The 16,587-nt window shown below is 41.4% G+C and overlaps 1 protein-coding gene across 1 annotated transcript; it reads left to right on the top strand.

Moving 5' to 3' along the window:
* The first annotated feature begins 6,326 nt into the window (after positions 1-6,326).
* LOC108715209 (mucin-5B) lies at positions 6,327-13,725 on the top strand. The gene is made up of 3 exons (XM_018260137.2): positions 6,327-6,522; positions 11,189-11,254; positions 12,682-13,725. Exons 1-3 carry the CDS (start codon positions 6,465-6,467, stop codon positions 13,638-13,640), a joined length of 1,083 nt encoding a protein of 360 aa, XP_018115626.1. The 5' UTR covers positions 6,327-6,464; the 3' UTR covers positions 13,641-13,725.
* The last annotated feature ends 2,862 nt before the right edge of the window (positions 13,726-16,587 follow it).

The following is a 16,587-nucleotide window of genomic DNA, read 5'->3' as shown; positions in this document are numbered from 1 at the left end:
GGCTCCAGGGCCGGCCTTAGGCCAATTGGACCAATTGGGCCCAATTGGGCCCCGCACCTCTGGGGGGCCCCGCACCACAGGGCAGCACAGATAATATTTCCCTCAGCACATGATGCTGCCTGGCCTGCCCCCAACTTTGAGAGTCCAGCCCATCCCCAAATCCATAGGTCTAGCCTGCCCCCAACTCTCATAGGCCCAGCTTTCCTCCAACCTTGATAGGCCCTGCCTGCCCCCAATCCAACCAAGCCTGCTCCCAAGCTGAATCGGCCCAGCCCCAAACTAATTGGCCCAGTCCACTCTCCTATTTCCTCCCTCTCTCTCTTACCCTGTGTGCCCCTATTATGTTACCTTGTCTGCCCCTTTCCTTTCTATTTTGTGCCTGTATGCCCTTATTTTCCTAAATACTTGGTGTGTCAGTAGCCAGCAACACTTTGTCTAGGGGCCCCGCCAACATGGTCCCAATTGGGCCCCACATTTGATAGGACCAGCCCTGACCAGGCTCCTCCGGCTTCTCCAGCTCTCTCCTGCCTCCTCTCAGCTGCCCAGTCCCTTCCACATTTCTCTTTTATCCTGGGTTCTCACCTGCCCCCACAGAAACTCTCCCAACTGCCAAGATGCTGTGATAAACCCCCAACTTGCCTACATCCTATTGAGCAAGTTTTCTCGCATAAAAAATCAGTTTTATGGTCCACCAACTGCCGGAACACAGAACATGGAGCCAGATTTACACCAATTCTTTTGCCTCTGGCCCTGGAAAGATAGAAATAGATAGAATTTAATTTCGTGACATTGCTTTCAGAACACAACCCTGATGTTGTTGGACTACAGCTCCCAGCATGCTTAAATAACTGAAGTTGGTGTATGCTGGTCCAGAAAATGTAGGTAAAGTCTTCAGCAGTGTTTGCCCTTTGAAGGAGAACTAAACCCTAAAAATGGATATGGCTTAAAATCACATATTTTATATAGTGAACTTATTGCACGAGGCTAAAGTTTCAGCTTGTCAATAGCAGCAATGATCCAGGACTTCAAACTTGTCATAGGGGGTCACCATCTTGGAAAGTGTCTGTGACACTCACATGCTCAGTGGGCTCTGATTGGCTGTTGAGAAGCTAAGCTTAGGGCTCGTCACTAATTATCCAGCAGAAAATGAGCTTCCCTGGCTGTAATATAAGCTGATGCTACAGGTTTGCTGATTATTCAATTCTGATGCTAATTGCACTGGTTTCTGTGCTGCCATGTAGTAATTATGTGTATTAATTACTAATCAGCCTTATATTGTGACATTTCTATTCTATGTGTACTGTATATTGTGAGTGGCTCCCTAAGCTCAGTAAGTGACAGCAGCACAGAGCATGTGCAGTGAATCAGCAGAAAAGAAGATGGGGAGCTACTGGGGCATCTTTGGAGACACAGATCTTTACTGCTAAAGGACTGTGGTTGCCTTGGGCTGGTACAGAAACCCAAAACATCATGTACAACATTTCTAGCTACTTCTTTAGTTAAGCTTTAGTTCTCCTTTAAGATAAATTTCATATTCATAAACAAGCAAAATATATCCTCACCGTGACCCAGTTACATTGCTCGCCTGCCTAGCAATTCCCTCAACACAACCCCATTTACTCCAATCCACACTTAAGCCTCCCACCATTAATATAGGGTTATTACTATTATGCCTCTGTAACCCTTTGGTGACTTCTAATATATAAACTACAGGGGACACATTATTTTCCCAGTATCGAAAAGACCTAACGGATTCCTCCAATCTTTTAAATAGAATAACAAATAAAAAGCTGCACTGAGATGATTTGGTCCTTGTTATAAAGGTGTTATTAAATCAAAATAACAATCACCTTCGCCACTGAAAGGACCAGTATGATGAAATGAAAGGTGTCAAACAGGTAATGTCTAAAAAGTCTGCTGATCATTGGTTTTGTGACTGATGAACAGTGGGGATCTATAGACAATGGCCGCTGGGTGTCACAAGTTCCCCATGAAAAGCTTTATGTTGATTATTATTAGGATTATTATTAACAACACGTACTGTATATAAAGTAGGGATGCACCGAATCCACTATTTAGGATTCGGCTGAATCCCTGAATCCTTGGTGAAACTGAATCCTAATTGACATATGCAAATTAGGGTCAGGAAAGGAAAAAGTGGAAAAAAATCAGATTTTGTGACGAAAAGTCACGTGATTTCCCTAACCGCCCCTAATTTACATATGCAAATTAGGATTAGGATCGGTTCGGCTAGGCCGAATCCGAATCCTGCTTAAAAAGGCCGAATCCTGGCCAAATCCTGGATTCGGTGCATCCCTAATATAAAGCACCAACATATGCCTCAGAGCTGTACAACAGAAGGCGGTATACATCAAATTGCATACAATCACTGAGATAGAGGGATCTGCCCCAGGCCCGGATTTGTGGCGAGGCCTAGACGATACTCGAATTTATATGCCCGCGTCAATTCGCCGACTAATTCCTCAATGACGCCGACATTAAAGTCAATGGGTGTCCAAATAGTGTTGGCGGGTGACGGTTTTGACGAGAGCGACTTTTCCAATGCGCGTCCAAATTTTTTTGACTCCGGATTTTTGCTGGCGTTTCGTGCATTTATTCGCGCCGGCAAAACGTGAAAATTTGTCGCAAATTTTCCCCATGCAAATTTATTTGCCCATCACTAACTAACACAAATCTTTATATACTCATAAGAAATTCATCACAATCCCTCAGTATTTCTGCTGCTGTTGAAGCGGGTATAAGACATAAAGATACAATAAAGAAACTTTGCAATAAACCGTAATGATAATTTCTCTATCAATATCATCATCCAACTGAAGGACACAACAATAAACAGCCGCACACTGTTTTTTTTTTTCTGTTATTCGGCTATTGTTCTGCTATTTATCCCTCAATAGAGATCAGTGATTATCTGGGCAGAGCTGAAAATTCCGTAATTGCGGAGCTTCCCCCTTAATGTTTGTGATGGAAATGGCTTCGTAGCACAGTTTCTGTTGTCAATGGGAAATCCCCATGTAAAAGTTGAATAATAGAATAGTGGTGTATTGTTGAACACACAACACACAATCTAGTTCAGTGATCCCCAACCAGTAGCTCGTGAGCAACATGTTGCTCTCCAACCCCTTGGATGTTGCTCCCAGTGGTCTCAAAGCAGGTGCTTATTTTTGAATTCCAGGCTTGGAGGCAAGTTTTGGTTGTATAAAAAAACCAGGTGCACTGCCAAACAGTCTCAATGTAGTTTGACAATCCACATAGGGGCTACTAAATGGCCAATCACAGTCCTTATTTGGCACCCCAAGAACATTTTTCATGCTTGTGTTGCTCCCCAACTCCTTTTACTTCTGAATGTTGCTCACGGGTTCAAAAGGTTGGGGATCCCTAATCTAGTTAATAAACAAGTTTGGAATCCTTTTAGGGTCAGGGCACACTCTCAGATTCGGGGAGATTAGTCGACGGTGACAAATCTTCTCTTCTCCGGGCGACTAATCTCCCCGAACTGCCTCCCACCGGCTAAAATGTAAATCACCGGCGGGATGGCAATCGCAGCACTTTGTTTTCCGAAGTCGGGCATAAGTTGCGTCACGAGGAAACTTCGGTCGACTTCGGAATACGAAGCGATCCGAGTGCCATCCCTGAAGAAGAGGAGATTTGTCGTCGGTCGACTGATCTCCCCGAATCTGAGCCCTTTTGTGTCCCTTATTTGGCAATACTCAAAAACGGAATTAGAAACATTGTGCAAAATATACATGACATTAAGTTTAAAATACAAGGGCATCCGCCTTAATAAAATGTACCACCCATGAATTAGATTACCTCATATGACAAGACTTCTAAACACACTTTTTACAATTTTCTGGCCGTGACAGTAGTCGTAAGAAAGTTCTGTCGGACAAATAGAAGTGACAGTCACCCATTGATATAATCATCTAGGCTATACATGCATTGGCTGATGTCTTCTAACCTGTCCCATCGACTAAACAACCGATCAACGTGGTACGAAAATGTCAGGACGATCCACACAAATTCGCACAGACCTTTCATTCGTACGACTTTATCTTTGTGTCTATGACCAGCTTGAGATCATGTTACTGTATACTGGTGCCTGGGGTGGAGAGAGATAAAGATCACTTGCTGGAGGCCACACTGATCAGATGCATCACTAGTAACAACCACTGTTTTCCCACTGAGGGCAGTTCTTAGACGAACTTAGGGCAGAGACACATGGGAAGATTCGGGGAGATTTAGTCTCCTGGCGACTATTTGCCTCTTCTTCGGGCAACTAATCTCCCCGGAAAGCCTTCCTACCGGCAAGAGCAAGATGGCACTTGGAGCACAAAGTTTCCTCGTGAGGCAACTTCAGAAAACACTCCAAGTGCCATCCCACCAGTGATTTAGATTCTAGCCACAGGGAAAACTTTTCAGGGAGATTAGGGCGATTTGTCGCCGGATCACTTAATCTCCCCGAATCTTAGCATCTGTCCTTACCCTAATGGAATAGAAAAAGTAGATATCCAAAGGCTTAGAGTCCCTGTTGTTGTGGGACTGACACTAGGATAATGCCTCCAAGTGCCGATAATGCTAATGTCTCTATTTATTATCTTGCAAGACTCGTCCAGTTACCTCTGACTTAGTTCCGTTAAGCAGTATGTCATCTCCCAGTCAGGTAATAAAAATATACAGAGACATAATGTCTCCTGCACATAATTATCCAAACCCTAAGGGCAGAGACACAGGTGAAGATTCTGGGAGACTTAGTTGCCCAGCGTCTAATTGCCTCTTCTTCGGGCGACTAATCTATCGCCGGCAGGATGGCACTCGGAGCACTTCAGGCGACTTCGGAAAACGAATCGCTCCAAATGCCATCCCGCCAACGATTTTGATTCTACAGAATTAGGAGAGAAGGCGCTTACCCTCAAAAATAGAATGCGGGGTGCTAATCCATAGGAGACTCCCCATCAGGGTCTCCAAAATTAGCTGCTAAATATAATCAGAAACAGATAGCACACCCAATTAGAGAAAAAAAAAATTATTACAAAAAAAGAAAAAAAATATAACAAAAATTACAAAATAATATTTGAAGAGCCCAACGCGTTTCGACTTTAAGGGTCTTCCTCAGGGGCACAAATGACAAAAAAAATCAAAAAGGCAGGATTTAGAAAAGGCCATTTAGATTCTAGCGCCTTTGGTTGTTCTCAAAGTCCTAATCTTCAAAAGTCATGTTCTGAAATCTTGTACTGATAGGGTCTAACAAGACTGGAACAGGCTGCCGGTCCTGTTTGCAAGAGGAACGAAACAGCAGCTATGTAATTACTTACTAGTGAGGCTGGAAAAATACGTTTGGCACATACCTCAGGGCACTGGGTGTGTTCTGGTCATGAGAATGGGTGGAAAAGAGTCTTAGTAGAAATATGGTTCTATTAAACATTTTCCCTGTTTTAGGGGTGTTATACCTAAGGGGTTCCTACTGTATCAACATTTTAATTATTGCTAATTGTGATATATGTCGTTATTTTGTGATAGTAGCCATCACAAGTAACGCGTTGGTCATCAAAGCCTTCAAAATGCCTCTGAGAGAGATATTGCCTTTTGGAGGGGGTTCCAAACACAGAGACTCAGGTGACTGGGCATGGAAGCGTTGGATCTCTTTGGTGGGATTTCGGCTAAAGGCTGATAGACCCCCTTAACGTACATTATTTTGGGCAGTTGTGACCAGGTTTCCCTAACTATTAACAAGTTCTGGATTGGTCTTTCAATTGTTAGGATTATGTCCATTATCCAGCTGATGTCTCGGGGTGGCCAATTGTCACACTTTGTGCAGGTTAAGCAGAGAAGGGGGCAGAGGGCCAACATTGTTAATGTGATGATATGGAGACCAGTTATGGATTCCAGAATTAATGACTTTAAAAACCCATTTGGATTGTACGGATCTGGAAGGAAGCACCAGAGCAAGTCCTCCTGGTCCTTAAATCATCTGGCTTCTGCTACAGTGTTTCATTATAAAATACAGGATTTGTAAGTCACCATGAAACATAATAGGGTGGAAGTTCTTACAGATACAGATCACCTATCACCCAAAAACAAAGGGCAAAAAAGTCACATATAGTATGTGGATGGACCAGGCCTGAACTACTCAGCAGAACAAGAAGAGCAGCTGGCTCTAATTTGGAGAAATGGAGAACCTGATGGACAAGTTGAAGTTGCCTGATATCTATTCACTTGACACAGATAAATGGATCGTAAAATACCTGACATTGCTTAGGACCCACACCCTTCTAGGACTCCTTGTTTTAAAACTGACCATTGAATTATGACACTATGAAGAGGGTGGAGTTGTCCTCTGGTTGGTGTTCTCCTGCCCCAGCTTAAACAAGTTAAAGGAGGATTGAGGAGATAGGATATAAGGTGCAACGCACCATTAACCACCCTAACACCTTCCTATCACCATGCACTCAACTCTGGTACTTACCCTCTGCTTCATCACTGGGATCAGAGCTTCCCCAGGTAAGTCCTACTCACACTGCGTCATTTTCTGGCCTTCACCTAATCAGGTCCACTGGTGGCTTTTGAGATGTCAATATTTACTATAGCTTTATATAATTAGCATGTATTGAGGTATTCCCTGGAACAGGTATGGGATCCGTTATCCGGAAACCCATTATCCAGAAAGTTCCGAATTACGGAAAGGCCTCCTCCCATAAACTCCATTATAATCAAATAATTCATATTTTTTTTAAATGATTTCCTTTTTTCTGTGTAATAATAAAACAGTAGCTTGTACTTGATCCCAACTAAGATATAATTGGGTTTATTTAATGTTTAAATGATTTTCTAGTAGACTTAAGGTATAAAGATCCAAATTACAGTAAGATCCCTTATCTGAAAAACCCCAGGTCCTAATCATTCTGGATAAGAGGTCCCGTACCTGTATTTGTTTTCCATTATGCTGCATGCACACAGCGTATGGTACACGGAGTACAAGAGGTACTCACCCCTTTGTGCCATATTCTGTACTATTCCTTTACACTTTAATAGGAATTGACTGAACTGCCAGATTTGATTGCCATGGTTTCCCATAAGATCCTGTTTCTTCTTCTTGGTTCCCAGCTGTTGCTGGACTACAACTCCCAGGATTCATTAAACCTTGGTTATGTATTAAGAAAATATTGGGAGTTGTAGCCCAGCAACATTTAAGTGGAAGACCTAAGATCCCCATGATTGAAACACCTATTGTGGAACATTCTAAAGTGATTTAATACCCCTATATGCAATGGCATGTAACAAGCCTGGAATGCTGAGAGTTGTAGTGCAACATCAATTAGGGCAGTAGCCCCCAACCAGTGGCTTTGAGTAACACGTTGCTCCCCAACCCCTTGGATGTTGCTCCCAGTGGCCTCAAAGCAGGCGCTCATTTTTGAATTCCAGGTTTGGAGGCAAGTTTTGGTTGTATATAAACCAGATTCATAGCCAAACAGAGCCTCCTTTAGGCCCACATAGGGGCTACCAAATAGCCAATTTTATCCTTTATTAGGCATCTCCAGCAACTTTTTTCATGCTTGTGTTGCTCCCCAACTCTTTTTACATTTGAATGTGGCTCACGGGTAAAAAAAAAGGTTGAGGTTTCCTGAATTAGAGGGTTGCCCCATGCATGTTCTAACATTAACGTGATTTCCCTGGTGTCTATACAGGTATGGGACCTGTTATCCAGAATGCTCGGGACCTGGGGTTTTCCGGATAACGGATTTTTCCGTAATTTGGGTCTTCATGCCTTATGTCTACTAGAAATTCATTTAAACATTAAATAAACCCAATAGGCTGGTTCTGCATCCTATAAGGATTAATTATATCTTAGTTGGGATCAAGTACAAACTACTGTTTTATTATTACAGAGAAAAGGCAAATCATTTTTAAAATTTTGGATTATTTGGATAAAATGGAGTCTATGGGAGACAGCCATTCCATAATTCGGAGCTTTCTGGATATTGGGTTTCCGGATAAGGGATCCTATACCTGTACTGAAAATATCAGAATAGTATATAAAGGTGTTCTACCAAATTGTCTCCCCAATGGCCCCTGTAATGTTGGGGTATAACTATAGAGAAATATAATGCTGCAAATGCTGGGAGGGCCCAGGAGGTAAAGGGGGCATTTTTAATGTATGATATATTGAAACTTGGTTAGCAAAGTTTAGGGGCGACTAAAATGATTGCTGTAGAGCCATGGGGCGTTCCGTGGGCTACTGCTGCCTGAGGCAACCCCAATGCTGCCCCCCTCTCCCGCTCCACGTTTAAAAGTTTAGCGTCGGAGCGGGTTAAAAGGTGAGGCATCACTAGTGTAACGAGCACTAGCAGAGCCGAATTTCCGGTTTAAAAACCAGAAATTCGGCTCTTAAAATTACAGGAGGCGGCTTTTTGCCGCCCCTTGTAGCTGCCTGAGGCGCGGTGCTCATCTTGCCTCATGGCAGGAACGGCCCTGCTGGTAGAGTCCAGTTACTTCTACTTATGCCACTGTTGGGGACAAAAGGAATCCCATTTCTACCCTAAAAAGCTGGATCTTTACAATGTAAACCTAGGAAAGACCAGGGTCCCCAAGCAGTCCCTAATAAAAATATAAAAAAATACCGGCCTTCCTATATATTTATCTTTTTTCCCTATTAATAACATTGGGATCAACCACCGGCCAGGTGGCAACCCCTAGTCCCTAATGCCCTGATCTTCCCTATTATCCAAATACCTGGGTATCTGACAGTGATCAGGGCCAGACCCCTCAAATTGCACCAGACTAAGTCTGGGCCAACAAATGACATCATATTCACCAAAATGAGTCAACTTTTCCTTTCTGACCAATCAAATCTGGTGCACTTGCCTCAGCGTTCGCCAAATCAGTAATTTTGGGGTAAGAGGGGTGCACATGAAGTCATTACCAGTCATACTGTGGGGCTCATTTATCAACACTGGGCAAATTTGTCCATGGGCAGTTACCTATAGCTAGTGATGGGCGAATTTATTCGCCAGGCGCGAATTCGCTGCGAATTCGCGCGATTCGCCGCCAGCGAATAAATTAGCGAAACGCCCGCGAAAATTTGTGTCAAAAAAAAATTTTCTGAAAAAATGGACGCCGGCGTCAAAAACGAGATGCCGGCGCCGTTTCGCGAATTTTTCGCCGTTTCGCGAATTTTGCCCATCACTACCTATAGCAACCAATCAGTGATTAGCTTTTTGAAGCCAGCTGCAAGTAGAATAATGAGTGCAACCATCTGATTGGTTGCCATGGGTTACTGCCCATGGGCAATTTTGCCCAGTGTTGATAAATGACCCCCAGTCTGCTCAGAAAGTACTAGAACTGTATGACAGCTTTGGCCACAATGTGGCTGCCCAACATTATTAAACATATCCTGATCCCTAAAGGCGATCATCCCACCTTTTAATCTATAAAGATAACTAATCCTCCCACTCTGCCTAATGCAGTTTCTGCCCTTTTGTTTGAGTTCATTGCACTGATTAAAGTCAAAAGAAACTGTGTTTACTTTAAAGAATAATCTGCCTTTGGCTTGTTTGGAAGCTCTGACCCTTCTGTTGCTAAGGGTCAGTTCACACGAGGAGATTCGGGGAGATTTTGTTGCCTGGCGACTAATCTCCTCGTCTTCTGAGCGTCAATCTCCCCCAACTGCCTCAGCGTGTTTTCCCATAGGTTATAATGAAAAGTCGCCTGCTCTAAATACATGTGGCGATGCGTTTTCCATGGTCGTCTGAAGTACTTCGGGCGACTATGGAAAAGGCACCACCGTGCGTGCTTTAGCGCAGGTGACTTTTCATTATAGCCTATGGGAAAACACGCTGAGGCATTTCGGGGAGATTGTCGCTCAGAAGACGAGGCGATTAGTCGCCAGGCGACAAAATCTCCCCGAATCTCCTCGTGTGAACTAACCTTTATAGTGCTAAGGTACAGAGAGGTTCCTCCCTATAACAAGAGAACTGTCTATTACATATTGTTATTTTATACATATACACACCCACTTGGCTACACAGACCCCCAAAAAGAAATCCACATGTCAGAATTAGTTTAATACAGAACAGATCCTGAATGTCGGGTCATTTGGGGCCCACACACATACTCACAAATAAACAACACGTGTGCGGTGTGTGTGCACTGATACACGTAACACACAAACATACGTATGTATTTATAGCTCAGCACAAACACACACACTGCATTTCAGCAACTTTCCAATACACGCCAATTAAACATTTCCAGTTGTTTCAAAGGTATTTGTAATTCGTATAGGAAGCAGTATCTGTCCGGCCCCTTTCTATTCTTTGCACTGCTGGTTCTGACTCATCCCTGCTTTCAAAGGCAATTACATATCCACATTTGCACTGAACGTTTTTAACGAATGTTCATTGGAAAGTTACTTAGAATAACAATTTTCTTTCAATATGCAAAGGAAAAAAATGTTGTGGTGGAGTTCCCCTTTAACAAGAAGAAGTTAAAGGGGAACTGCTTTGCTATTATTGTACTGAAATGGTCAAGCTTGTATCACAGGGGGGCTTAGTAGCTGCTACTTGTAGTTGGAAATGTATTATTATTGGTTGTGGGGCAATGGATTTACTACTAAGCCATGGGGAAGAATGGATTCTATAGCAAACCAGCTAGATAAGGTGTCCCAGGGTTTGGATTTTAAGCCTTAGGGTCAGGCCGCACAGGGCGTTTTGGGGAGATTTGGTCGCCTGGTGACTAATTGCCTCGTTTTTGCGGTGACCAATCTCCCCAAAAGCCTTAGCTGAATATGCGCCGGCTAAAATGAAAAAAAAAAACGCCGGCGCTAATCACACTTGACCATTCGTTTTCCGAAGTCATCTGACTTTTCATTTTAGCCGGCGCATATTCAGCGAAGGCGTTTGGGGAGATTGGTTGCCGCAAAAACTAGGCGATTAGTCGCCAGGCGACCAAATCTCCCCAAAATGCCCTGTGTGGACTTACCCTTATAAAGATAGAGCAAAAGTAATAAATAAAGTTTGCTACCTGTCTAGTAACCCATAGCAACCGATTAGCAGGGATCATTCACTGGTCACTAGATACAAGTTGCTAGATAAGAGCTAAGCTTTTTTTTTACAATTCATGGTTACAATCTGCTTCTCTTCCTACAAACTTCAATTTATCTTTCTTGCAGTGCCACCTTCTACTTCTTGCTCACCCCCTTGTGTGCAGACACCACCACCTCTGAAAGGAAGTACAGGTAAGTTCCAAAGTGATGTCATCAGTTATAATTGGTGCATGGTGATGTCATTTGTCACAAAACTCACTGAAACATATGTAATTTGTAATGTTCCCAATTTTGTACAATAGGAGGATATTAGAAGCCACCTCGGTCAACGGCATTCGGCCTGTGTCCTCCTACATAATCGCGGAACCCCTATATTTTGCAATAGGGGGTACATTATTGCACATATAATACACCACATCCACGAGTAGCCTGTAAATATGTCCTTAGAACCTGCGTTTAGTGACGTCATCACTTCCCAATATAACAAATATTAAATCATGGTATAGTTATACACTGTAGAATAGCAAAATACAATTCTTTAAAAAATTTCTAAATTTACACCTAATGGTTTTTTTTGGGCTACTTCGACCATCGAATGGGCTACTTCGACCTTCGACTACGACTATCGAAGGATTCGAACTAAAAATCGTTCGACTATTCGACCATTCGATAGTCGAAGTACTGTCTCTTTAAAAAAAACTTCGACCCCCTAGTTCGCCATCTAAAAGCTACCGAAGTCAATGTTAGCCTATGGGGAAGGTCCCCATAGGCTTGGCTAACTTTTTTTTATCGAAGGATATTCCTTCGATCGTTGGATTTAAATCCTTCGAATCTTTCAATTCAAAGGATTTTATCGATCGATCGAAGGAACAATCCTTCGATCGTTCGATCGAAATATCTGCGCTAAATCCTTCGACTTCGATATTCGAAGTCGAAGGATTTTAGTTCCTAGTCGAATATCGAGGGTTAATTAACCCTCGATATTCGACCCTTAGTGAATCGGCCCCTTAATCTCCATGTGGCTCAGGTGAAAAAATTAGATGAAGCTGTTTGAGAAGGAACACACCAATGGTTAATTTATCTAGAGGCCTATGTTTAGATTTGAACATATGCCTTAGAAAATATAGTTATGTGATCCAAAATATGGCCCTTCCATGGTATATCAAGTCCTGGGGATGACACTACAGAAATATTGAAATTGTGCCGGTATCCAATTAAAGGCCAGCTTGGTTAAGTCTGGATTTAGATAACCCTCCTCTGATGGTTAGTAGAGTAGATCAAAGTGATGTTATGGGTAAACAAAAAATGGACGGCATAGACCTGTGCAAGCTGAACATGCTGTAACTTTGGTTCTTCTACATAATCCATATTTACAGTACATCCAGTCGCAACAGAATTTAATACATAATATATGTGCCTCACAGATCCAGCAAATCAGTTATGATCAGATCAGGCTTCTAAGTAGTAGTAGTAACCTGAAGGAAGATTCCATCCTAACAATGACAAACCATCTTCTGACTTCCAACAAACCTGACCATCTTAAAACTCTTCCATGAACATTCTGTTATTATATATCATGAGCCTGTTCAGTCCTAAAACTTAATTTTTGTCTTTTACAGGCAGTGCAGACAATAATTCTCAGAACCCAAACTGCTCCTGGTCCCAGTGGTTTAATGTCTACAGACCAACATCCGGCCCAGATGGTGGAGACTTTGAGACTTTTGAGAACATAAGGGCTGAAGGGCATGCTGTATGTAGTGCACCTCAAGCAGTGAGTTGTAGGCTAGTCAGATTTCCCGATATCCCCTTGGATAAACTGTACTACACTCAGGAATGTGGGGTTTCTCAAGGCTTGGTTTGTGAAAATAAAAATCAAGGTAATGACAGCTGCTTGGATTATGAGATCAAGATTTTATGTTGCACAGGCCAGTTGGCTAATGCTACAGAATCCACAAAAATTACTACAATATTGCCCCCCAATAATAATCCTGAAGCTACTCCACTATTTGATGAACAAGGAAGTTCCTCTGGGATGGAAGAAGATGTTTCCACAACAGTTATGATGACAGTGTTCCCTAACAATAATGAAACTACTCCGATATTTGATGAACAAGGAAGTTCATCCCGGATGGAAGAAGATGTTTCCACAACAGTTATGATGACAGTGTTCCCCAACAATAATGAAACTACTCCGATATTTGATGAACAAGGAAGTTCATCTGGGATGGAAGAAGATGTTTCCACAACAGTTACGATGATAGTGTTCCCTAAAAATAATGAAACTACTCCGATATTTGATGAACAAGGAAGTTCATCTGGGATGGAAGAAGATGCTTCCACAACAGTTACGATGACAGTGTTCCCTAACAATAATGAAACTACTCCGATATTTGATGAACAAGGAAGTTCATCTGGGATGGAAGAAGATGCTTCCACAACAGTTAAGATGACAGTGTTCCCTAACAATAATGAAAATACTCCATTATTTGAAGAACAAGGAAGCTCATCTGGCATGGAAGAAAGCAACTCTCCTGAGCCTTCACCAACAATTACTAAAACAGTGCCCCCCAAAAAATAATTTAGGACACCATAGGATGGCTACATTGAGAAGAAAGCTTGGCACATTCAAAATGCTTCCAAATAAAAAGTAATATTCTTCTGGCTTAATGTTTAAATCTTATAATCCACTCGGTTTCTAAAGAGAATCCAACCGATGAACCTCCAGAGAAAAGAAAAAAAACAATATCTTTCTTCCCCAATTAGAATAACTTTTCCAACTGACTATAATCCTGATGGCCCTGAAATGTCAGGAAACAGAATGGACATGGTTGATAACCTCAGAGAGCAGGAGAATACTCAGCCAACTAATTCCACAAATACTGTTTTAGAGATGGTGTTCACCATCATTGATCCTATGCAATTATCAGAATAAGATTTCTATCAGAATAATGCAGATGAGACTGAATGGAAGGTTTGGCCACTGGGCATAGGAAAGGTTGAATATTATGGGGCCGATTCACTAACTTCGAGTGAAGGATTCGAAGTTAAAAAACTTTGAATCTCAAAGTTTTTTTTGGGCTACTTCGACCATCGAATGGGCTACTTCGACTACGACTACGACTTTGAATCGAAGGATCCGAACTAAAAATCGTTCGACTATTCGACCATTCGATAGTCGAAGTACTGTCTCTTTAAAAAAAACTTCAACCCCCTAGTTCGCCATCTAAAAGCTACCGAAGTCAATGTTAGCCTATGGGGAAGGTCCCCATAGGCTTAACTAACTTTTTTTGATCAAAGGATATTCCTTCGATCGTTGGATTTAAATCCTTCGAATCGTTCGATCCAAAGGATTTAATTGTTTGATTGAAGGAATTATCCTTCGATCGTTCGATCGAACTATCTGCTCTAAATACTTCGACTTCGATATTCGAAGTCGAAGGATTTTAGTTCCTAGTCAAATATTGAGGGTTAATTAACCCTCGATATTCGACCCTTAGTGAATAGGCCCCCAAAAGAAGAAGCCACTAGGGACATTATTCGTTACAATTATAGATTCTATAAATTCTTGCTAATCCATAACATTCTATGTTTAATGGCCTAAAGAGAGAATACTTGATACTACTTTCTCTATTTTTCCTTTTGAATCAAACCATGTACTTTTACTGTACTTTCTATGCCTGAAATGGACCTCAGTGAAGACAGAACATTTTTCTGCTGAATTTTTTCAATAAAGAATCTGTTTTCATTAACTGTATTTAACTGCTATTTTTTCAGGTTCAAAATCTGATGATAAAAAAGAGTTGTTTGATTTAAATCCAGGAAGCCTTAATAATAAACGAATGACTATAAATATGGTTAGAAGTGCCATATTGTATACAAAAATGATATATATTTGTACAAAAATGATTATATATAAATTGACATAAGCATAAGTGTGTCGACAAAGTTTCGCTAGGAAGAAAGTAAGTAACGCTAACGAAAGTGATACTTTGCCAGCGTTCGTCTGCCGAGATGTAACCGCATTTTGATAAATAAGTGTATTGACTGTGAATTAATTAAAGTGTGGAGCCTTTTAGTAAATTTGCCCCTATATTGGAAGCAGAAGACCATCGCATTTTTTTTTTAATATATATATTTTTATATATTTAATATTTAATTTCCTTGACTGATTATGGGTAGTGGCACTAGTAGGATTGCCCAATGGAAACTAAATTAAAGGAAGCTTTCCTTGCAGAATAACATTGTTCAAAGGCTTCCACATCAAAGAACCCATCCCTCTCAATATTTTTGTCATTGCTCCATAACCTACAATACCTACAATATGATTGGTTCCACAGACTTTTCCATTAGTGGAGAAAACACCAATACTGCCCATGTCTTGTGCCATTAACTGCAAGACACTTAAGTGCATTTTGGGGCCAAAATCTGCCCCCCAGATGCCAATAAAGTCAATGGTATTAGGCATGGGTGGTCTCAGGCATTACTGGTGTTTTCTTAAAAAGAAATTAAAGGGGTTGTTCACCTTTGCGTTAACTTTTAGTATGTCGTAGTGAGTGAAATTCTGAGACAATTTGCAATTGGTTTTCATTTTTTATTATTTGTGGTTTTTGAGTCATTCAACTTTTTATTCAGCAGCTCTCCATTTTGCTGTTCCGGCGATCTGGTTGCAAAGGTCCAGATTCCCCTAGCAACCATGCATTGCTTTGAATAAGAGACTGGAATATGAATAGAAGAGGACCTAATTATAAAGAGTAATAAAAAGTAGCAATAACAATACATTTGTAGCCTTACGGAGCATTTAATTTTTAGATGGGGTCAGAGACCCCCATTTGAAAGCTGGGAAGAGACAGAAGAAAAAGGCAGATCATTAAAAAACTATATAAAATAAATAATGGAAACTAATTGAAAAGTTGCTTAGAATTGGCCATTCTATAACATACTAAAAGTTAACCTAAAGGTGAAGCACCCCTTTAAGTCATTGGCTCAGATACCTACATGTTTCAATCCATCATTCAACCCTGTCCATTGATTTCCATATTCTCCTGTTCTTCCAAATCAGAATGCAACAGGAGAAGCTCAATACTCAACCAAATTGACTCTATGGTGGGTTGAGGGCCTTTAGTAACATTGAAGTGTTGGGTGGGATTTATTATGTCCCCAGACAGACTTCTTGCAGTGTTAAAAAATTATAGTGGTTTATGCACATTAATAATTTAAAAGAAGGGGAAAAAAAGAAATATAATTATATTCCAAATGAATGGACAATCACAGGGGTCAAAGACAACGGAAACATGGAAGACAGAAACATCTTAATTGGAAAAGCTCAGTCCATTCAAACAAAGGAGGGGGTACAGTGTGCTCATGGCATCTGAGAAACATATTACAGGCAAGGGACCTGTTATCCAGAATGCTTGGGACCTGGGGGTTTCCGGATAATGGATCTTTCTGTAATTTGGATCTCCATTCCTTAAGTCTACTAGAAAATCATGTAAACATTAAATAAACCCAATAGGCTGGTTTTGCTT

This window comes from Xenopus laevis, chromosome 4S (genome assembly GCF_017654675.1).
Source record: "Xenopus laevis strain J_2021 chromosome 4S, Xenopus_laevis_v10.1, whole genome shotgun sequence".
In the NCBI taxonomy this organism is placed as follows: domain Eukaryota; kingdom Metazoa; phylum Chordata; class Amphibia; order Anura; family Pipidae; genus Xenopus; species Xenopus laevis.
The sequence above is the reverse complement of the archived record's forward strand: the minus strand, read 5'-3'. Positions and strand labels throughout refer to the sequence as shown.